Genomic DNA, 22,758 nt, shown 5'->3' on the forward strand with positions numbered 1-22,758 from the left:
GGGTCAACAATGCCCCTGACCTGACCGGGCTGTTGAGGAATGGAATGTGATCAGGCCGATAAGGTGCTTGGCCTCAATTTTGGCAAACCTCGATATTCTGTTTCTCAACCAAGCTTTAGCGCGCTGCAAGAATCTGGGGGAAAAGTGTCCAGAACCGGGCCTCCGGAGCCCTGGCTTCTACCCCAGCAAGCCCGGGCTGAATCTTCCCCCAGGCATTCCGGGCCTCGGGTCTGGGGTCTGGGGACCCACTCTGGCTGTCCCGGCCCGGTGACTTGCTAACGCCCCCAGCACCAAGGAACGAGGAGTGGGGGTGGGGCAGGGTGGGGAGGGAGGAGGCGCGCGCGGGATTGGCCTGCGCGCGCCACGTGTCCGGCGCGGAGCCCGGGGCAGTCCTCCCGGCCCGCCCCCGCGCTGCGGCAGCTGCTTCTCGGCTAACGGGCTCCGACCCAGCGAGCTCCGCGTCCGTGCTCCGGGCCTCCGTCCTCTTCCAGGGCCTCCGCCGCGCGGTGAGTGCGGGGAGTCTGGGGAGGGGCTCGCTTTAGGGGACGCCGCTCCCGGGGCTGTGGGGGCGCGGGGACGAGCGGCTAACGCCCAGGCGTCGGCTCCTGGGCGCCCTGCGACGGGCTCCGGGAAGGGGCGCAGACAGACGCGGGGTCGCAGGGGGTACTGGAGCGCGCGGTCACCCGAGGGCTTTGCGGGTTGGATGCGTCTCGGGGGCGTGCAGCGAAGCAAATCTCTGGCCGCAGCCGGACTGCGCCCAGGCTGGGGGAGGGGAGGGGAGCGCAGGGGAGAGGAGAGGGGAGACCCAGCTCTGCAGAGGGTGTGGTCGAGGGCCCGGGGCTCCGGGGCTCGGGCAGGGCAGGCTGCTCGTCCCGCTGCCTTTAAGTCGGGAAGCTAAAGCTCCTTTGAAGGCTCTGGGTCGGGGATGGCTGGACGTCCCGGCCAAGACCCTTGGGTAAGAATGTACCGGGGGCAAAGGCGGAGTTGGGAGAGCGGGACCCTCCGGCGTCCAACATGGCTCATGCGCGGTCCCGGGGGAGGGCACTGTGCGTGCAGACGCCGGCGGGAGCCGCTGTCCATGCCTTGGGCCCCGCGGTCCTGCCCGCATTGGCCACACTGCTTGTTCGTGAAGGACTCCCACAGGGTACAGGGCCCCCTCTTTTACCTGGTTCCCCTCAGCACATTGTACGCCTTGCCTGAACTTGGGGGCTTCAGATGACCCCTAGGCATTAGCACCGGAATGGAATGCCCCAAACCCGAATCCCAGCCTTGCAGACCACCTGCGGTGTGACCTTGAGCCGGTGGACCTCCCTTGCTTATCCTGCCGATAACCCTAGTCCCTTTCTGGGGAAAGATGGCTGTGACTGTGAAAATGCATAGAGATCTGGGCTGCGAGGCAGGATTACAGGTTTGGGAATGTTGATTATGGAGTTGAGGAACTTGGCTCCACCCTTGTGGGTCCTGCCTGGAGCAGGGCAAGGGGAGCCCCTTTGGGAGGGCTGGTCAAGCCCCTGCTTCCTTCCTCCCCTCCTTTTGTCCGGACCGTGAAGGGTCTTGCCTTGCAATTCCAAATTTGGGCATATGGCCCGGGGTTTGTGGAAGAACTCTGGTTTCCCGCCAGTTAGCCCAAGTCCTTCCACCCCTTCCTCCTGTGCCTAAGCGCACCTTAGAGTGCGGCTTGCAGAGCCAGGCAGGATCTCCCGACCTGCTTAGCCTGGTGGCATTTCAGCCCCTGTGGACCCTGACCTGCCAGCTGCCAGGCACTGAGCTGTGCGGTGGGCACTGGCCCCCTGGGAGCCCGTGGGTTGCAGTTCCTGGTGTGCTGGGGTCCTTGAGTAACCCCCTTGCCTCTCTGGGCCTTTGGTGGCCTGTGCCTAACAGTTCTGCCGACATGGATGCCACTTGCTCTTGGGGTTCAGCTGGTCTTAAGATACAGGATTCTGGGAGCTGGGTGGGGCTGCAGAGAGGCGGCTGCACAGGCGCTGGGCCACAGCTGTGACAGTCATTCAGGCATCTTCCTCTGCCGTCTGTCCTTTGTTTGCAAGGCGCCGGCTGCTGAGATACCGAAAGCAGTTGTGGCGTTTGGGTTGAGAGTGGAGTGTGGGTATGAGTGTGCAGAGGAGGGGGCTGCCCACGGAAGTCCAGGGCCTGGCTTCTCGGGCCGCTTCCCTGGGGGTGGGGTGGGTGGGTCTCTGCAGTGTTGGGAAGCTGCCAGCGCCCGGAGCATCTGCACTGCAGCACCCAGAGGGCGCCCTGGGACGCCGGCCCCGGCCCCAGCCTCTGCCCTCTCACTCACCAGCCAGGTGCCTGGCCACATCTGCTACCCTTCTGGGCCTCGGTTTCCTCCTCCTAAGAGGCAGAAGATGTGGGCCCAGGGCAGCCGGCTGGTTAAATGGATTGGGTCTGCATGGCTCTGCACTGTTCTAGCGTTTTCTGGGGAGGCTCAGTGGTGGCACCAGCCCCTCCCCACCCAGCCTCTTCAAGAGACTTCCTGGGTGGGGCAGAGCACAGGATGTGGTCTCTTCCCTGATTGCTGAGCGCGATTCTTGGCCAGGGGTCCAGCCGTCTTCCCGTTTCTTTTCCTCTCACAGTCGAGCCTCCCCCCCGCCCAGGGACTGGGTACAGAGGACTGATGGCTATTGAGTGCCTCGAGCCTCAGGGCCCCCTCTGTAAGCGATGATAAGGTTGACACCTCCCTGGGGTTGTGAGAAGCAGCTGTGGAAGTGCCTTGTAAGCTGCAGAGAGCAGGAAATGGAGAAGCCAGGGCTGCTCGGGCCAAGGAGCTCCTTCTGTGATCTCAGCAGGGCGTGGCGCTGGCAAAGGCAGGTGACCGGAGGCTCACGCTGCCCTTCTGAAAAATGGTGTCCTGGTGCTCCTGCTCTCGACTTGCAGGGCGCTCACTGAACCTGTGATGTGCGAGAAGCTGTGATTACGCCCATTTTGCAGATGGGGCACTCCAGCCCTCTACAGTGTAAGGATGACCTAATAGTCACAGGCACTTGCAAGGTGCTTCCTAGGAACCAGGCCTTCTTTTGTGCACTGGAATCTCTGTTCTTTTCACCCTCACCTTGAGTTCTAGGAGGCAGACACTGTGTCTATCCCCATTTTACATAATGAAACGGCATGCGAGGTGACCTGCTTGCCCAGAGCCGCACGGCTCCTGCGTACGCCGTGCAGGGAGGCAGGCTCCCGCTCTGTACGTGACACACTGCACTTCGCTGCCTCTCACGGAGGAGACCTGAGCTGGGATTCAGACCCAGGCGAGGACACTCTCAGTCCTGGGGCAGCCAGATGGTCCCTTGGGGCCTTGGGCAGCCCAGGATCAATGGGTCTGGGTCAGGAGAGGGAAAGACGCTGCTCTCTAAGAAACCCAAGTGCCTCAAGCTGGGGGGTGTGCCCGGGCCCAGGGCCAGCAGCAGCACTTAGGCAGGCGCTGCCCAGGGCCAGGCTCCTGGAGCCCGGTGGGGCTGCTCCTGGGAGTCTGCCGGCATGCTGGGGCGGGCAGGAGCCAGCAAGAGATGGGAGAAGGAAGGATGTTTTGTATTTTATGGGACAGGGCTCTCCATAGCGGGGCAAACACAACCTGGGAGGTGCTGTTCTAGGGTATAGGAAGAAAATATCAAACCGCTTATAATGCATGCTTTTATCCTTATTGAAAAATTTTGTTTATTTTATTTGAGAGGCAGAGAGCTTCCATTCACTAGTTCATCCCTCAAATGTCCACCACAGCCAGGACTGGGCCAGGCCGAGGCCGGGAGTCCAGAACTCCATCCGGGTCTCCCCAGTGAGTAGTAGGGTCCCAGGCGCCTGAGCCTTCATCTGCTGCCTACCAGAGTGCACGTCAGCAGGACGCTGGAGTCAGAAGCAGAGCAGGGACTTGAACCCAGCGCCGCAGTACGGGGTACAGATGTGGCAGTCGCTGCCGAGCTGAACATCCGTCCTAGTCCGTGCTTTGAATGTCAGGTCTGCCATTTTTTCTTTTGTTGCTTCTGTGGGGTCCAGGGGTACTTCAGAAGGTTCACGTCAAAGTGGAATTAAAGGTTAAGTTTACTTTGGTGCCAGGAAATTTGAAATCCATGTACATTCTTTTCACAGTACACGTCTTCCTTGAACTTACTGAAGATTCCTCTTAGAGCATGCAGGAGAACTTGCTGATTGCTGTAATAACTGCCAGCTTTGTGGGGGCAGCAGCCTCGTCTGTCTCATTTTCTGGTCTGCTCCCAGCTCCCACCAGTGGGCCTGGCTTGCAGGAGGTGCACAATGAGTATTTGTGAAAAATGAGCCCCTGCCTGATTAGTGATTTTCTTTATGACATTGACAAAATCATGTGTTTCCTCTCCTGGCCGTAGAATGAGGAGCTAAGCAGTCTTTGAAAACCACTAAGCTAGATGGTTCCATTTGTTCTGATTTTTCTCTTTTTTTATAGAAAGCTTTTATTTAATAAATATAAATTTCATAAGTACAACTTTTGGATTATAGCCTTTCTTCCCTCCATACCCACCCTCCCACATCCAAACCATCCCACCTCTTAGTCCCGCTCCCATCCTATTCTTCATTAAGATTCATTTTTAATTATCTTTGTATACAGAAGATCAACTCTATACTAACTAAAGATTTCAACAGTTTCCACCCACACATTCACACAAAGTATAAAGTACTATTTGAAGACTAGTTTTACCATTAATTCTCATAGTACAACACATTAAGGACAGAGATCCTACATGGGGAGTACGTGCACAGTGACTCCTGTTGTTGATTTAACAATTGACACTCTTATTTATGACGTCAGTAATCACCTGAGTCTCTTGTCATGAGCTACCAAGGCTATGGAAGCCTCTTGAGTTCACAAACTCTGACCTTATTTGGACAAGGCCATAACCAAAGTGGAAGTTCTCTCCTCCCTTCAGAGAAAGGTACCTCCTTCTTTGATGGCCCATTCTTTTCGCTGGGATCTCACTCACAGAGATCTTTCATGTAGGTCATTTTTTGCACAGTGTCTTGGCTTTCCATGCCTGAAATACTCTCATGGGCTTTTTAGTCAGATCCAAATGCCTTAAGGGCTGATTCTGAGGCCAGAGTGCTGTTTAGGGCATCTGCCATTCTATGAGTCTGCAGTGTGGCCTGCTTGCCGTGTTGGATCATTCTCTCCTGTTTGATTCTATTAATTATTATTAGTAGACACTGGTCTTATTTATGTGATCCCTTTGACACTTATTCCTATCTTTATGATCAGTTATAAACTTAAACTGATCACTTTAACTAGTAAGATGACATTGGTACCTGTCAACTTAATGGGATTTGGAGTCCCATGGCAAGTTTTTAGCTTTTACTCTTAGGGGTAAGTCTGAGAAAGCGTGTGCCGAACTGTACATGTCCTCCCTCTCTTATTCCCACTCTTATTTTTAACACGGATCCATTTTCAATTGGATTTAAATACCTAAGAATAATTCTTGTGTTAAGAGTTCAACCAATGGTATTAAGTAGAAAAAGAAAATACTAAAAAGAATAAAATAGTGAGCCGTTCCTCGACATGTTCTGATTTTTCAAGGAGGTTGCTTAAGAGAAAGCGTGCAAGCCACTGGGTGCATGTCAGTCACCGGCACCAGGAGCCACCCGTGTGGTTGGGGGTGCAGCAAAGACGCATACACAGTAATTGTCATAAAAAAGCATTGACATAAAATCATGACTCACGTGAAAATGATTGTGTGCCAAGGATTTTATGCCACTTATTTTTTAAAAAGATTTTATTTATTTATTTGTTTGAGAGGTAGAGTTACAGACAGTAAGAGACAGAGAGAAAGGTCTTCCTTCCATTGGTTCACTCCCCAAATGGCTGCAATGGCCAGAGCTGCGCCGATCCGAAGCCAGGAGCCAGGTGCTTCTTCCTGGTCTCCCATGCGGGTGCAGAGGCCCAAGCACTTGGGCCATCTTCTACTGCTATCTCAGGCCACAGCAGAGAGCTGGACTGGAAGAGGAGCAACCAGCACTAGAACCGGGGCCCATATGGGATGCAGGCGCCGCAGGTGGAAGATTAATCTAGTGTGCCACAGTGCTGGCCCCTATGCCACTTATTAATCAGTGATTAGACCAGGAAAATGTTATGGCCAGCTCAAAAAAAGAAAAAAAAAAAAAAAAGCAAACAGACAAACCCCAGTAGATACCTTTTTGCTGAAAGAAATAATTGATTAGAGGCAAAACTGGTTTTTCTGCCACAGGACAGAAGCAGCTGGTCTTAGAGTTACTTCGCGTTGCCATCAGTCACCTACAACTTGCCCGGCTGTAGAACAGCCTCAGGCTGTGAGAGGCTGGGGTCTGCTGCATGAGGCGTCCTCTGAGCTCCCGGCTTTGTCCCCACAGCAGCAGCGTGCCGAGGGCGTTCGGACGAGGAAGGATGCCTTCCTGGCTTTCTGAAAGCGCGGACGGCGGTGGCTCTCAGCCTTCCTCGCTGCGCCCCCGAATCACTGAGGAAAGTTTTTAGAAATTCCTGGTGCCGAGGCCTCGCCCCGGATGGCTGAGTCACTCACTGGGGGTTGGCCTTAGGTCATTTAGAGAAAGTCCCCAGGTTGTAATAATGAAGCCGGAGCTGAGAAGCATGGTCTCGACTCTAGAAGACTGAACGGCAAATGCTGGGGGCTGGGGGCTGGGGGCTGGGGGTGGGGGCAGAGAAGGCAGGCAGGGTCATCCAGGGCCCTGAGTGCTGAGCTAAGAGGCCGCCATTGAAGGTGTCTTTGCAGGCCTGTGAGCAAAGGCGTGGCCTGGCTCAGCTACAGCCCCCCCCCCCCCCACCTGATGCACAGGTGCAGGGAAATTTGAAACGGTCTCTTTTCTGCCCAGGTTAGCTCATGAAATGAGCGATACAAGACAGAGTAACTGGCAAAAGGGCACCTGTGGACCCAGACGCCGTCCACGAAGCAGGAGACCCAAAGAGGGGAAACTAGCTGAACCTTCCACAGAGCTCAACAGCGGGCTGGGGGCTAGGAGGGGAATGGGGTGGGACAGGCTTTGGAAGGTACACGGCAGCAGGGGCTCCCAGGAACAGCCCACTGTGGTCGTTGCTGTTGGGGGAGCCCCAAGGCTGCTCCTGGACAGAAAGGGGGTGTCAGACAAGCTTGTGGCTGCATCTGCTAGTTCCTGGAAAGACACAGGTGGCTGAGATCGCTTTTTGCAGAAGGGCTGCTTTTCAGAGCCATTCCTGTATCCATGTTTGTGAATCACCAACGCCGAAGAGACACATCTGAAACGGGGAATTTTTATCTCCCATGGATGTCTGGGTGGTTTGTTCCTTTGCCTGATCTTCCAGCCCCTTTCTTGTTTTTCTTAAATGGCCCCCTCGCATACCTGGTTTCACTCCCTGCCACTCAACATCTCCTCCCTCCCCCTTGAGGTACATTTGGCCCTGCAGGACAGAAATATCTGTTCTGACGGGGGCCTCGCCGCTCTTCCTGGTTTGCACGCCCCCCTTCACTCCTCTGGCTCCAGGGTGCTGACCCTGTGCGCTTCCAGCAGCCCCAGTCCCTGAGATGCGTCTTTCGCCGCCTAGTCGTGCAGTGGACGTCAGCAGGTGCCGAGGAGGAGCTGTTAGAAAGTTGTGCTGGCCTCGCCGGGTCCATGCTGGGCTGTCTGACCCTGCACCCTGCTGCCGAGACCGCTGCTGTAGTGGTGGTGGGGATAACAGAAAAAGCCACCACTTACTAAGCTTTGCGCGTCTCCCTGGCCGTGCGAAGTAGTTCACCTGCCTTACTGCATTGAGTTTTCACAAAAACCTTACCTGATTGTCATTTTGGAGCTGAAGAGACAGACTGAGGCAAAGAGGAAGGATAGAACTCACCCCAAGTCCTGAGTCAGCGATTTGCAGTGTCAGGAGTTAAACTTGGGGCCTTGACACCATGGCCTGTGTTTAGGTCAAGGCTAGGCCACATCTGTGGTACACATCCGGGTTCATCGTGATGAAAGTCGCCATTCACTAAGTCTTTACTACAGGCCAGGCCCTGCGCTCAGTGCTTTTCATTGGTTATTCCTTATTTCTGGAGGCATCTTGCCGATACAGAAGCTGACATTTAGTTTATATAACTTACCTAGCTCATACTCTCGTGACGGTCAGTTGTGCCTCAAAACCCATGCCTTCATGTGAGCTGGGCACGACCCTGCCCCTGTCCAGCTCTCTCTCTGGGCAGTGGTGAGCTGCTCCTCCTAGAGCCAGCCCTGGCCTCCCAAAGGGGAAGGAAGGAGACGAGCTTGACCACAGGCCAAAGGGCCCGGGCAGGAGGTGGCCACAGCTGCACGAAGCACCCTGGCCACTGGAGTCTTGAATGGCTCTCTGGGAAGATTGGCTGTGATGAACCCTGCTGGGTGTCCAGGCTGCCTGGGAGGACAGAGGCACAGGTCTGTAGTGGCCGTGTTTGCCAGTCTTGAGCCCCCGATTCGGCCAAGATGATGAACTTGCGTGTTGGAGGCTGGGGAACAGGGAGGAGTCCTGTGACTTGGGGGAGAACCCTCCTAGGACTGGAACTCTCCTGGGTGAGTCTATAAAAGCCTCTCATGTCCACTCTGGACTTTCCCAATAGTCTACCCATTTTACCGATGGAGAAACGGAGGCCCAGATAGAGGACCTGCTTCCTTGAAGGCAGCAGGAGCAGACTGGAAACCAGGAGCTGGGTCCCTCTTTTGGCCTCCTCTTTGCAACCAGTGCCTGCAAGGCAGAGATACTGGCTGCTGTCTGGGCCCTGGGGAATCGCTGGTCCTCCCCGAGATGCCTTTGCCTCGTCTCTACTGAGGGGCTTGGAATCCTGGCTTGTTCAGGGCCCCCCTGGGATTTTACACTGGATATAAACCATTCAGCTGACTTTGCACAGTAGGGTCTGGGTTGCTCAGGAAGGGCTAGAGATCCCCATCCCACCCCCCACCCCCAAAGGCAGGCCATGGGCGCACCTGTGGTTTCCTCCAGAGCTTCCCCGAGGCCCTGGGAGGCGCTGCTGGAAGGAGCAGAGAGAGCGGCTCGTGAACCATGGTAGGGCCAGGTCATGCAGAGGAAGCTTGCCTTCCACAGACATGCGAGACACACATGCACACAGACATCCAGAAACTTCTCTCGACCGAGTGTGTTTCCCAGAGGCCTGGAGGCCCCTCCTGGGAGCCGTCCCTCCTCCAGATGGGCCTGGGCTGCAGCCGGCAGCTGAAGTTTCCAGCAGCAAGGCCAAGGGAAAATGCTTCCCGACTGCAGGGGCAGGTGACGGGCCGCCCCTCCCTCCCTCGGTGTCAACTGACTTCCTGGGCCTCGTGCAGTCCCTGCTTCTCCGCCAGGCTTGGGGTTTCCTCACCCTCTGCCCCTGCTGGCCGCTTGGCTTGGAGAAATCCAGAGCTGGCGCCTAGCCCGGCCTGGGGTAGATGTGGGTCCTCCCTCCCGAAACACACACGCACCCTGGGAGGGGGTGCAGCTTCCATTTCCTGGTGAGAGCCGTGGATTTGTGCAGAGGGGCCCCTGGTCGCCAGGGAAACCGCTTCCTCTAGCTGAGCTGGCCGCCTGGAGCAGCTGCAGGCCAAACTCTGTGGTCTCCGTCCCAGTGTAAACCTGGCGGCTGTGTAGTGGGGCCAGGAATGCTGCTGCCACTTACTGGGGGCGCTGCACCCTCACCGTGCTCGGCCGCATGAGGCAGGGGAGGGAAAGCCGGGCTCTGGGCTTGCGATAGCTCTGAACTTGGACATGAGCAGTGCAGGAGCCCATTGGCTGTTAGCTAGTGGGCAGTAACATGCATGTTTGAACCCAGATCTACCTGCAGAACCCACATTCTCTCCACTGTGTCACGCCATCTCCAGTGACCCCCGAGTGAGGGCCGGGTTGTGGGCTGAGGTCAGGGGCTCTTTGCTCCAGGACTTTGGCTCGCTTTGGAGGGATATGTAGGGCACCGGAGAGCCTGGAGTGGGATGTGGGTCTTATTAAGTCCTACGGAGTTATTTTTACCATGAAAACGCAATACATGGACGTGGTTAAAAACCCTCAGGTCGTGGCTTAAATGGAAAGCAGTAGTCCTTTGTTTGTGCTCTGTTATCCCAGGGACAGTGCAAACTTTAATTTTTACCTTTCTTTTTCCTTTTTTCCCCCCAAAGATTTATTTATTTATTTATTTTATTTATATAAAAGGTAGAGTTGCAGTGAGAGAGAAGGAGAGACAGAGAGAGCGCTTCCTTCTGCTGGTTCACTTCCTAAATGTCCACAATGGCCAAGGCTGGGCCAGGCTGAAGCCAGGAGCCAGGAGTTTCATCCGGGTCTCCCGCGTGAGAGCAGGGGCCCAAGCACTTTGGCCATCCTCTGCTGCTTTCTCAGGCATGTTAGCAGGGAGCTGGATCAGAAATGGAGCAGCCAGGTCTTGAACCGGCTTCCTTAGGGGATGCCAGCACTGCAGACGGCAGCCTAACCTGCTATGCCACAGCACCGGCCCCAGCAAAATTTTCAGACCTCCTTTATATTGGGCTAGCTCCTCGGGGCCTGGAGCTGTGCCAACTCAGAATAGCTGACTGAATGCTGGCGAGTTGTCTGGGCGTGATAGCCCACCAGAGAGGTGCAGAGGGTGCCCTGGGCCCCCAAGCTTTCCCATGTGCAGACTGAAGCCCCGGGCTGCAGCCATCCTTGGTGACTTGGAAGGCGGTTACTAGGCCAGACAGCATGGGTGCTGGCCTTGGAAGTTGTTGAATGCAGCTCTTAAGTTGTGTGACCCTGGGTCGCATCAGCCCGAGATTCCTGCTCTGTAAAAGGGGAATCTGATGCCTGAGGATTTGGTGACAAAACAGCGGAGCCCGTGCTCCATGTGGCCTGGAGGAGGCGCGCGCTCAGTGGTAGGGCAGGGGTCAGGCCCTCCCTCCCTCTCTTCTCCAAGCCCCTTTCCCATCCTGGTGTGACTGTCTGAGCACCATCTGGTCTGTGCGTTGTCTGCTGAGAAAAATGTGCCGGAGCTGAGCCAGGTCTTTGGGTGTAAGTTCACCTGAAGAGCTGGAGACCATTGGGCAAGGGAGGTGCAGGGATGGGGGAGAGCTGGGCAGGTGCGGGGATGGGGGAGAGCTGGGCAGGTGCGGGGGTGGGGGAGAGCTGGGCAGGTGCGGGGGTAGGGGAGAGCTGGGCAGGTGCGGGGATGGGGGAGAGGCTGGGCAGGTGCGGGGATGGGGGAGAGCTGGGCAGGTGAGGGGGTAGGGGAGAGGCTGGGCAGGTGCGGGGATGGGGGAGAGGCTGGGCAGGTGCGGGGATGGGGGAGAGGCTGGGCAGGTGCGGGGATGGCGGAGAGCTGGGCAGGTGCGGGGATGGGGGAGAGGCTGGGCAGGTGCGGGGGTGGGGGAGAGGCTGGGCAGGTGTGGGGATGGGGGAGAGGCTGGGCAGGTGCGGGGATGGGGGAGACCTGGGCAGGTGCGGGGATGGGGGAGAGCTGGGCAGGTGCGGGGGTAGGGGAGAGGCTGGGCAGGTGCGGGGATGGGGGAGAGGCTGGGCAGGTGCGGGGATGGGGGAGAGCTGGGCAGGTGCGGGGATGGGGGAGAGCTGGGCAGGTGCGGGGGTAGGGGAGAGGCTGGGCAGGTGCAGGGATGGGGGAGAGCTGGGCAGGTGCGGGGGTGGGGGAGAGGCTGGGCAGGTGCGGGGATGGGGGAGAGCTGGGCAGGTGCGGGGAGGGGGGAGAGGCTGGGCAGGTGCAGGGATGGGGGAGAGCTGGGCAGGTGCGGGGAGGGGGGAGAGGCTGGGCAGGTGCAGGGATGGGGGAGAGCTGGGCAGGTGCGGGGGTGGGGGAGAGGCTGGGCAGGTGCGGGGATGGGGGAGAGGCTGGGCAGGTGCGGGGAGGGGGGAGAGGCTGGGCAGGTGCAGGGATGGGGGAGAGCTGGGCAGGTGCGGGGGTAGGGGAGAGGCTGGGCAGGTGTGGGGATGGGGGAGAGGCTGGGCAGGTGCGGGGATGGGGGAGAGGCTGGGCAGGTGCGGGGATGGGGGAGAGCTGGGCAGGTGCGGGGATGGGGGAGAGGCTGGGCAGGTGCGGGGATGGGGGAGAGGCTGGGCAGGTGTGGGGGTGGGGTGAGGCTGGGCAGGTGCGGGGATGGGGGAGAGGCTGGGCAGGTGCGGGGGTGGGGGAGAGCTGGGCAGGTGCGGGGATGGGGGAGAGGCTGGGCAGGTGCGGGGATGGGGGAGAGCTGGGCAGGTGCGGGGGTAGGGGAGAGGCTGGGCAGGTGTGGGGATGGGGGAGAGGCTGGGCAGGTGCGGGGATGGGGGAGAGGCTGGGCAGGTGCGGGGATGGGGGAGAGCTGGGCAGGTGCGGGGATGGCGGAGAGCTGGGCAGGTGCGGGGGTGGGGGAGAGGCTGGGCAGGTGCGGGGGTGGGGTGAGGCTGGGCAGGTGCGGGGGTAGGGGAGAGGCTGGGCAGGTGTGGGGATGGGGGAGAGGCTGGGCAGGTGTGGGGATGGGGGAGAGCTGGGCAGGTGCGGGGATGGGGGAGAGCTGGGCAGGTGCGGGGATGGGGGAGAGCTGGGCAGGTGCGGGAGTAGGGGAGAGGCTGGGCAGGTGCGGGGGTAGGGGAGAGGCTGGGCAGGTGCGGGGATGGGGGAGAGCTGGGCAGGTGCGGGGAGGGGGGAGAGCTGGGCAGGTGCGGGGATGGCGGAGAGCTGGGCAGGTGCGGGGGTGGGGGAGAGCTGGGCAGGTGCGGGGATGGAGGAGAGGCTGGGCAGGTGCGGGGATGGGGGAGAGCTGGGCAGGTGCGGGGATGGGGGAGAGGCTGGGCAGGTGCGGGGATGGGGGAGAGGCTGGGCAGGTGCGGGGGTGGGGTGAGGCTGGGCAGGTGCGGGGATGGGGAGAGCTGGGCAGGTGCGGGGGTGGGGTGAGGCTGGGCAGGTGCGGGGAGGGGGGAGAGGCTGGGCAGGTGCGGGGGTGGGGTGAGGCTGGGCAGGTGCGGGGGTAGGGGAGAGGCTGGGCAGGTGCGGGGATGGGGGAGAGCTGGGCAGGTGCGGGGATGGGGAGAGCTGGGCAGGTGCGGGGATGGGGGAGAGCTGGGCAGGTGTGGGGATGGGGGAGAGGCTGGGCAGGTGCGGGGATGGGGGAGAGGCTGGCAGATGCCGAGTGGGGAGAAGCTCATGAGTGCTCTTTCTTCTTCGTAGTGGTTTCTGCTGCAGAACCCGAGACCATGGCCAAACCAGCACAGGTAAGGGGCTTCTCTTTCCTGAAGCGTGGGCTCTGCCTTTCCTGGGTCTGGGATGCCCCTCGAGGCCTGCTTCCAAGACCCCTGGTGTCCTTGGCTGGAAATGAGCCAGGGAGATTCCTGGGCCCTGCTGGCCCCTGTTACGAGGCATCTGTGACTGCACACAGCATCCCAGGCAGTGCAGGAAGTCTCTCGGCTCCCATGACTGACAACCCCAGAGCTTCAGGTCTGGTTGCATCCAGGGGCCCGAGGACAAACTCAGGATTCGGCCTCTGTGAGCTGGGCTCTGTATGACTTCCTCCTGGAGTAGGATCATGTTTGCTGGGGCGTGCTGGCCACCAGCAGCTTGGGGCTTGCGTTCTGGTGCCTTGCGAGCACAGGAGCTAGCAATGGAACTTCCTCCCCCTGATTCCAGGGGAAGCCCCAGGTTTGGTTTTTATTGCCTAAGCCAGGGTCACATGCCCAGTTTTGGAGCCAGGAGGTGGCATTGATTGCACCTGAACTGCCTGTCCCAAGAACGGTCCCCCAGGAAGGGCAGTGGGACCCTGGGCAGGGGAGAAGGTAGCAGAGAGTCCTCCGTGCTCTGGAGATGGGAAAGTGGCCTGGCACAGCCATGTCGGGTTATATTTCCTGGCCTCTGACATCTGTGCTGTCAGGTTTTTCTGGGGGTTAGAAGTTGAGATGTATCAGAGCTTTAGCTCCTGGGCGTGGCTGAAGTTGGGACTTCGGGCAAAGCTAGAAGTCTCACTGTGACAGGGTGTGCTGAGAGTGATCCCCACTGGCTGGCCTCCCAAGAGGCGTGGTTTGTGTGACAGTGGCATTGGAAGAGGAGAGTAAAACCGAGGGATGCCCGACTCGGTCCCTTTTGTCCTTTCTCCTGCCCTGGAACTAGTGGCCCAGGACATAAACACAGGAGCCGTGAGTCCTCCCTTCTCTTGGGCCTCATTTCTCCCCTGAAGCTGTAGAGCCCAGCAGTCACTGGAGTTGTCCCTGTTTTCATGACTCGACACCCAGTGAATCTGGGCCTAAAGGGTATTCACAATTTTTTAAGTGCACAGAGTGTAACCGAATATAGGATCAGGACCCTCAAAACAAAAAACAACCAAACAACCCCAGCGCTGGCCTCCCTGGCAGCCACCAAGACACCCACTCTGTGCAGTGGGCTCACTGACCAGGCAGAGAGAATGTTGGTGGTTATGGCAGGGATCCAGGGCGGAACTTCTGCTATTTCCCCATTTCCCATGCACGGTTGTTATCAGAGCTGCTTCCTGAGATGTGTCGGAGTTGCAGGATTTTAGATGACCTGGACAGGCCAGGCCCTGGGAGGGATCTTTGGTCTCCTGGTCTTGTGCTCTCGGGCCGTGCCATCTGTCTGGCTGACCAATGGTTTCTTGTTGCAGTGAACCTGGGGCCAGGAGACTGTCCAAGCACAGCCTGGGGTGGCAGGGCCTTGGGGGGATCCTCCCCCAGTGGGGTGGGGGAAGTGACCCACGCACAGTGCTCAGTGGGGGCAGTAAAGGAGCTCTGGGGGCACACAGGAGGGCACCCCACCCCGCTGAGTGGCGAAAGCTGCCTTGGGAGAACCACGCGGGGCAGCAGCAAGAGGGCTGAGGAAGGGCTGGCACAGAGGGTCGGGGGAGGGGAGGAAGTAGTGTGTTCAGCGAGTGCAAGGATTGGGGGAGCAGAAGAGTTAAAAGAAGACAATACTGCAGAGGTGTGAGAGAGGTGTTCTATCTGCAGAGTCGGAATCCACGTCTACTGCTTCCAATGGCAGCCCAGCTTCTGGTACACAGCCCCCTCCAGCCCCTACCCTGACACGTGTGCACACACACACACACACTGAGCACACACTGCACACACATCTACACCCTGTGCATACACACACTGCTGCACAGATGCACACCATGCATGCATACACTGTGCACACACACACACACCAAGCACACACTGCACACACATATGCACATGCACACTGTGCACACACACTGCTGCACAAATACAAGCACACCATGCATGCATACACTGTGCACACACACACTGACACCACACACACACACACACTCTCACAGCAAACAGTTTCCTTGTCTAGTCTCATTACCCTCAATTCCCTCCTCTGTGGTAACTGTGCTGTTCTCATTTTTCCTTCCAGAAGAAGGGAACTTGAGGCCCAAAGACCTGAGGAAATAGTGTAGTGTCACAAAAGGTCACAGGAGACCTGGCTCAGGTTTGAATGTGATGGTGAACTTAAAGATCCTGCAAGGACAGGGCAAGAGGGGCAGGTGCTCTCGTGCCTGGGACTCTTGGGAGCTGCAGAGTCCTGGCCTGGATCAGGGCTGGTCAAGGCCACCTTCAGTTGCAGTCAAGTTCAGGAAGCCTTCTCTGGACCATGGCTGCCTCTGTACCCGAGAGGCCCCGGGACTCCTGTCCCAGCAGTGGCCTGGGTGGGACCCAAGCCTGCAGGGCCCCAGGGCCCGGGCTGTTCCCCAGCTGGCACCAGGGCCTGCTGAACATGTCAGGGTGGAAAGTCCCTCTTCTGCTCCCCCTCCCTCGGCCTCGGGTACCTGCAGCCAGGAGCGCATGTGCGGAGCGGCAGCCGGGAGGCAGGGTGAGCTGGATGAAGAGGAGCCGGGGCCGCTGCATAGCTGGCCCTCAGAGATGGTCCTTCTCAGCACGGGTGTGAGAATGACTGACAGACGGGGAATCCAGGCCTGGAGGACGGCAGGGGCTGCCTGTGTGAGTCTGCAGGGGACAGTGGTGGCCCTCCACCCCTGCTTCCAGAGGCAGGGACTGTGGCGGGTCGCGGGGTGGCAGCAAGTCACGTAGAAGCTTTTATGATCCTTGTGCAAAGAGCCAGTTGGGACGCTGGCCTTGTCCTGCATCGCTGAGCTTGTCTGCCCGTGGACGTTTCAGCGCACGTCATTAGACGCCCCTTCCCGGCACGGTGCTGCCTCACCTGTCAGCTCAGCCCCTTCCCCTTCAGCAGCCTGCTCTCTGGAGAGGAGGGGGCAGGGCTGCCCTCTTCTGTGGGGCTCCTCCCGGCAGCCTTAGCATCTGCCTGGGAGCTTGGAAGAATGTCCCCTTTCGGAGTGTGTCTCGGTTCTTGTCACCACCCACACATCCCCGCCAGCTGACAAGTTAAAGATATTTCTGGATCCCACACATCAAGCCCAAGAAAGGTGCCCGCTGGAACCACATGAGACATGCTGCTCTGTGTGCCAGGGCTCTGTGTGCGGGGTGAGCAGAGCAGGGCCTGGTGCCGGGGCCTGGCTTTGTCACGGGCCCAGGAGCCGCCTGCGCAGTACTGGAGCGGTCTGCGACTTGTTGCATCTCGGCTCTGGCACACACCTGACCTCCCTCCTAGCGGAGGTCTTGGTGACTCTGGAGCACTCCAGAACCCGGCCTTCCTTTCCTGAGTGTCCCTCGCCTCCTCCCAGGCTTTGCCGTGAGTTTCCTCTGCGTGATGCCTCTCCTTTCACCACCCTTGCCCTCCTTCCGCTCCTCATTGGACGCTCAGTTGGTGGTGTTTGCTTGAATGAACGAGTGAATGGCAGGGTCGCCCGGCTGCCCTGGAAGCACGAATGCTTGACTCTGAAGCTTTCAGGGTCCCGTGGGTGACACAGCGCTGCTGCCTGCTTGCAGCCTTGGAGCCAGGGTCAACATGGCCCAGGGCGGAGAGCAGTCTTCCCCTCAGGAGCCAGCTCCAGCAGAGGAGGCCCCTGGGGCCCAGACCCAGCGCAAGTGCCCCAGCGTTCGAGAAGCAGGACAGGCTGACACCGCTGGCCAAGGGGGAGGCCCTGTAGGGTTGTCCCCCTTCCCTAGCCCCCACCCCCAGAGAATCCAGGGGACGGGAAGAGAGCTTTGTCAGGGAGCGCCTTGGGTCCCCTTCCCAGCCGGCTCTCTGGCTTGCCGTGTGCCTTTCATACGTCCCCTGCACTGTCTGACGGGGGCCTTTGGGACACAGGTGGTCATGCGGAGAGCAGCGGGCCTCTTTCTGTCCTCTCCCCTCCCTCATTCCTCGTGAGCCTTGGTGCTCTGGAGGCGTGGGCGGGGGCTGGAGCTGGTGTGCATTAGGGCCGCTGTGGTTCATGGCAGCAGGCTGACAGCACAGGGCCCTTCAGACGCTGGCCCCAGCAGCGTCTTTCGGAGCTTAATACTCTAACAAGGGTGTCTCAGGCACTGCGGAGAGCACCGCTGGGTCTTAGTGCCAGCACGGGCTCCTCCATCCCATAGCCTGGCTCTGAGCTTACCGGTGGCTTCCTTCGTTGGTTCAGCCCATGGCTGCCAAGCTGCCTTGAGTCTCTGTGCCAGTCCAGTGCCCCATGCTGGGGAGCCCGCCGGTCTCCCTTGGCACGCTCATCTGTCTGCTTTGGGGCACAGCCCTTGCTGCGGGGTCGAAGAGCATGGGCAGAGCTGAACTCCGGGGGGACCCAAGGAAGCAGTCACTGGGTCCCTCTCAGTGCTCCTGCTCCTCCTCCAGCCCGGAAGCTGGCCTAGTCTACTCTGTCTTTCACACATCACTGGGATGAGGGTGTCCCCAGAGGGAGACAAAGCATTCAGAAGGGCAGGCTACCAGCTGTCTGTCTGCTTGTCCACTCAGTCCCCCAGGCTTGGAGCCTCCTGTGCTGTGGGCGGGGAGGGGACCTGGTACCTGCCCTCCCGGCTCTCTGAGCAAACTGCGCGCCTGGGGTAGAGTCCTCTGCAGGATTGGCCCAGGCTGCAGCCCTGAGGTCTGACGGGAGCCAGAGGGAGCTCTGGCCGCGCAGCCACCACCCTGTGCTCGTTGAGCTGCTCCCGGGCTTTGGCGTGAGTTACCCTATCCTTCTGTGCCCAGGGCTGTGATCGGGTTGCAGGGCATTCACAGATGCTGGGAAGAGGGCTGTGTCCCTTTCTGGTCACCCGCCCTGTGAGAGCTTTAAATAGCGATCCCACACCCACGCCTGCATACCTCGGAGGAGCTGGCCTCCGCAGACGTAAACCAAGGAGCGTCTTCTGTGCAGGCCCCCTCCAGGGGGCGGCCCAGCTGCTCCCTGCTGCTGTCCAAGGGTGTTTGTCACAAACTACGGCAACCTGATCGTGCTCTGTGCCACTGGACCCGCAGCAGGTCACGAAAGAAGGGGCTTGGTTCCTCTTCCTCTGTCAACCTTCAGCCCTTAGCACCGGTCCTGGGACAGTGTCTGCTCAGTGTGCCATGTGCTTGGTGGCGGACTGTGGCGCCCTCAGCACTGCCCGCTTGCTCGCGGCTGCTCTCCTGGACCCCACACCTCTCAGTGGTATGTGGCTGACCCACATCTGACTTCTCTGTGAACCAACCCCATTGTGCATTCAGGCTCAGGTTCGATGTCTAAGATCCCCTGGCTCTCTGCCCCTTCTCATTTCCCTGCAAGGACCAAGCCAGCGTGTCCTCAGATGCAGGTCATAGCTCAGTGTCCTGGGCTGCCAGGGGCAGCATCACCTGCTGACATCGAACCTGCAGGTGGCGCTGGGGTCCCTGGAGCTGGAGACCCCACCCTCAGTGACTGGAGCAGGGGAGGGGTCTAGGTTTCGGTGACCTCCTGCACTCAGCTTTCCTTCGGGGCTTGGCTTCCTCACCTGTGCTGTGGCGGTGCTGAAGTTTTGGGAAGTTGCTGAAGAGAGTCACAGTAGCCGAGGTGAAGGGCCTCTGTAAACTGTCAAGTGCCATGTAGCTCGGGGGCCCTTGTCCCCCTTCCCGAGTTCATTTCCTTCCCCTCCATGCAACCAGGCTTGTCAAACCTTGTGTGGGGTCCTGCCTTGGCCACGTCTCCTGCCTTGGCAGAATGGCCCTGTAGCTGGTGGAATGGGGGAGGCACCCGCCCCTTCCCAAGGCTCGTGTCTTGGTTTTGAGGGAAGGGCGCTCAGCCTGGACTGGGGTAAGGTGTCTGGCCTGAGTGTGTGGCTGGGAGCCTGGAACGGGCCCGGGGGTCGGTCAGCTCACCCTCCTCTTCTCTCCCCACACAGGGTGCCAAGTACCGGGGCTCTGTGCATGACTTCCCAGACTTCGACCCCAGCCAGGATGCCGAGGCCCTGTACACCGCCATGAAGGGCATCGGTGGGTGCGAAGCCTCCGGGAACGGGCAGTCGGACAGTTCCCAGGGGTCGAGGTGGTGCCCTTCTTGGGGGGTGTCAGGTGGTGGAGTGCACATGTTCTGTTTTGCTTATCTCTTCATCATCTTATGAAAGTATTTCAAGCTAATAAAAAGGTATAAAGAATATTTCAAGCTTCACCCATCAGCCTTCCACCCAGCGCGAGACCACGTGCTCCATGCTCGCCGGTCCAGGTCTGCTCAGCAGTTCCCCTCCCAGTAGCGTCACACCTGCCTTTGGTGCTTGCTTCTCACTTTCACTCGTCCCGTGGGTGAGAAGATCCCTGGCCTGGGTTTTCCGAGCCAGGCTCACTGTGGACCTTGGGTTAGCCCTCATCCCCTTGTGGGCCTCGACTTCCTGGTGTGTGCAGTGGAGAGCTGGCTCCTGGCTGCTCGGAGCTCAGCCTTATGCATGATGTAGCCCTCTGGGTGCTGACTCAGAGGTGCCCACAGATCTTCCATGTCACACACACACACACACACACACACACACACACACACACCCCTGAGCAGACGGCTCAGAGCTGAGCTCTGCAGAGTGCCACCCGGCCTGTGTACAGGAAGGGAAGCAGCCCTGGTAGGCTTCCTGGAGGCAGGGTTATAGGCGCCCTCCCCTCTTGCAGGCAGTGACAAGGAGGCCATCCTGGAGCTGATCACCTCCCGAAGCAACAGGCAGAGGCAGGAGGTCTGTCAGAGCTACAAGTCCCTCTACGGCAAGGTAACCACGGCAACCTGGCAGGTGGGGTGCGGTGGGTAGGAGATCGTGCACCTGTGGGTTCCTGCACAGTGTGCTCCAGGTCAGCCTCTGTGCTGCGCCTTCTGCCTGCTCTGTGCTGGGCTGCATGCTGGCTGTCAGGGCTACACTGGGGAGTAAGACCTGTGTGGTGTAGACTCACTGATGGGAGACAAGGAAACAGACAGTGACAGGAAGGGGCCTGGTGCTGTGCCCTTGCACCTGCACAGGCGTGTGCTGGCTGCATGCCCGCCTCCAGGAGGGGCGACTCTGTGAGGTTATGTAGCCCAGCGCCTGTCTGAGTTAAGCACTCATCAAGTGTGGTTCTCATCTCTGTGACAATGCCCCCCACCCCCCACCCCCTACCCCTCAGGACCTTATTGCTGACTTGAAGTATGAACTGACGGGGAAGTTTGAACGGCTGATCGTGGGCCTGATGAGGCCACTCGCCTACTGTGATGCCAAAGAAATTAAAGATGCTGTCTCGGTAAGAAGTGGCGAGGGTCCTTCTGTGTGTGTTGGGGAGGGAGCGCGGTTTATGGGAAGCTTCCAGGCTTCGTAGCCAGCACCCACCCAGCAGGTACATCCTGCTGCAGGATCAGCTTGCCCAAACCCTGCCCTGGAGGGCCACCCCAGGGCCACATCCAGACATAGATGTAGGACAGGTGTTAGTGGGAAGCAGACTCCATGCCCAGGGCCCTTGGCTCAGCCCCTACACCAGAAGCTTCTAGTCTCCAGGGAGCAGGACCAGTTGTGTCCAACGTGGCAGAGGCCAAGGGCACAGTAGAGAGGTCAGTGGGGCCTGACCCCAGGCCCAGGGTGGCTTCAGAAGGCAAGGATCAAGTTGAGCCGCAAAGCTTGGAGAGGATTTGATAGCTGGGTGTGCAGAGGTCACTCCAGGCCAGGGGTGGAATAGCAGGAAAGCGGAGGTGAGCCCGGCATCCAAGGAGCAGCTCCGGCTGGTGGAGGTGAGGGGTGCTGTCTGGGAGGAAGGGGCGGATGGAAGGCCTTCAAGTGTAGCCAGCTCTTGGTGGTTCAGAGCGTGCCGTGACCTTTGCTACTGATGAGCTATTTGGACATGAACCCATTTCATAAATGGATGCACTGAGCAGTGTGAGAGCTTCTGCCCTCCCCAGTCTTCCTGGGAGTTTGGCAGAGCAACTGATGCCATCTCCATTCTTACAGCTGAGAACAGTGAGGCCCAAAGAGATAGCTGGGGAATGAGAAGTCGCAGAGCAAGTTGCTGGCGGATGCTTCTGTGTTTTGGGTCTCAGGGCAGCGGCTCCTGTTCAAGGCCCAGGAGCTGCGGAAGGAGCACCCTGTGGGCGGGGGCTTTCCTTGCCCTTGGCCGGTGGGCTCCCGTGCCCACCGTGGCTCACACGCTGCTTCTCCTCTTCCAGGGCATCGGCACTGATGAGAAGTGCCTCATTGAGATCTTGGCTTCCCGGACCAATGAGCAGATCCACCAGCTGGTGGCAGCTTACAAAGACGGTGAGACGGATGACTGCCAGCCTGCCTGGCCTCCTTCCTGCCTCCTGCCCTCTGACCTGTTCTTCCAACTAGCCGATAAACACCTGCTGTGTGGAGGGCAGCTCGCAGGGCACAGGGGTCTGGTAGTGGTGCCTCACTGGCTTCCAGATCAGTGAGGTAGTGAGGCAGACAGACAGGACACTGAGTGGATCCAACTTCCCCGGGGAGGCGCTGCTTCAGGCAGGCCATCAGGGCAAGCATGTCTAGGGAGGAAGCCAGGAGCCAGTTGTGTAAGGAGCTGAGAGAAGTTCGAGCTGAGAGAAGTTCCTTCTGGCAGAGGGAATGGCAAGTCCATGCGCCAGGAGCTGGGATGGCCTCAGTAGCCAGGGTGAGGCTAGAGAGATGGAAGGCAGGGCCGGGACCACGGGACCCTGAGCCCACTGAGAAGGGAGTGTCCTCAGGCTGTGAGAAGGCCACCTTTGTTGTCATGGTGGGGCCATCTGAACTCATTGTGGGCCCCAAGCAGGCGCCAGGTGGCGGTATGCCCAGCAGGGTAGTACAGGGTAGGGGAGTGGGCAGATTCCATTCCGTCATGTCGTGGACTACCGAGAACTGTGCAAATTTGCCCTGGCCCTGCTGTGGTGACTCTGGGTTGAGGGAGCTGTCACAAATGTCTGATCCTTTGGGGGCAGCAGCAGGACCTTTTATGCCAGGTCCCTGAGGTCCTGGGGAGGAGACGAGCTCTTGTGTTCCTTCCACAGCCTATGAGCGGGACCTGGAGGCGGACATCATTGGCGACACCTCTGGCCACTTCCAGAAGATGCTCGTGGTCCTGCTCCAGGTCGGTCCCCTGGAGCCCTGTCCCAGGGTGCAGACAGGGCCATGGGCGCCTTCCCCCTGCTTCTCAGAGGGAAGCCATCGAGGGGCCCCCTGGTGGCTCCTCAGGTGTAACGCCCTCCCAGACGGTACTGGCTCACCCCTCCCTCCCACCAGTGCCCATTTGGTCCCCTGGAGCTTGGATAGGTCTGGGTGGCGTGCCTGGGTGTGGAGTCTGAGAGGCCAGGACCCTGGTCTGGTTCCATGGGTTGCACAGGCAGGTGCTTCAGCTGACGTGCACGTCCCTCAGCACCTACTGGTCTCTTGTGCCCGAGAGTGCCCTTGCCCGTGACTTTGCTCCTCCACACATGATCCCACCCCTTCTCTCCGGCCTCTCCAGCCACAGCACCTGCTAGCAGGGACCTGGCAGTGCCGGAGCTGCCTGTGTGGCATCTCCATGGCCAAGCACTGCTGTCTCCGTGCAG

General features: G+C 59.2%; 1 protein-coding gene across 2 annotated transcripts in view; it reads left to right on the plus strand.

Moving 5' to 3' along the window:
- The first annotated feature begins 398 nt into the window (after positions 1 to 398).
- Positions 399 to 22,758, plus strand: part of ANXA6 (annexin A6) — a 48,381-nt gene continuing 26,021 nt past the window's right edge. For both annotated transcript variants that reach the window (XM_062188813.1, XM_062188814.1), the window contains exons 1-7: positions 399 to 506; positions 13,113 to 13,156; positions 19,130 to 19,220; positions 19,878 to 19,972; positions 20,361 to 20,474; positions 21,388 to 21,478; positions 22,219 to 22,298. In XM_062188813.1, coding sequence (XP_062044797.1) covers positions 13,139 to 13,156; positions 19,130 to 19,220; positions 19,878 to 19,972; positions 20,361 to 20,474; positions 21,388 to 21,478; positions 22,219 to 22,298 — 489 coding nt within the window. In that variant the 5' untranslated portion in view covers positions 399 to 506; positions 13,113 to 13,138. The remainder of the gene's footprint in view (positions 507 to 13,112; positions 13,157 to 19,129; positions 19,221 to 19,877; positions 19,973 to 20,360; positions 20,475 to 21,387; positions 21,479 to 22,218; positions 22,299 to 22,758) is intronic.

This window comes from Lepus europaeus, chromosome 4 (assembly GCF_033115175.1).
Source record: "Lepus europaeus isolate LE1 chromosome 4, mLepTim1.pri, whole genome shotgun sequence".
Classification (NCBI taxonomy): domain Eukaryota; kingdom Metazoa; phylum Chordata; class Mammalia; order Lagomorpha; family Leporidae; genus Lepus; species Lepus europaeus.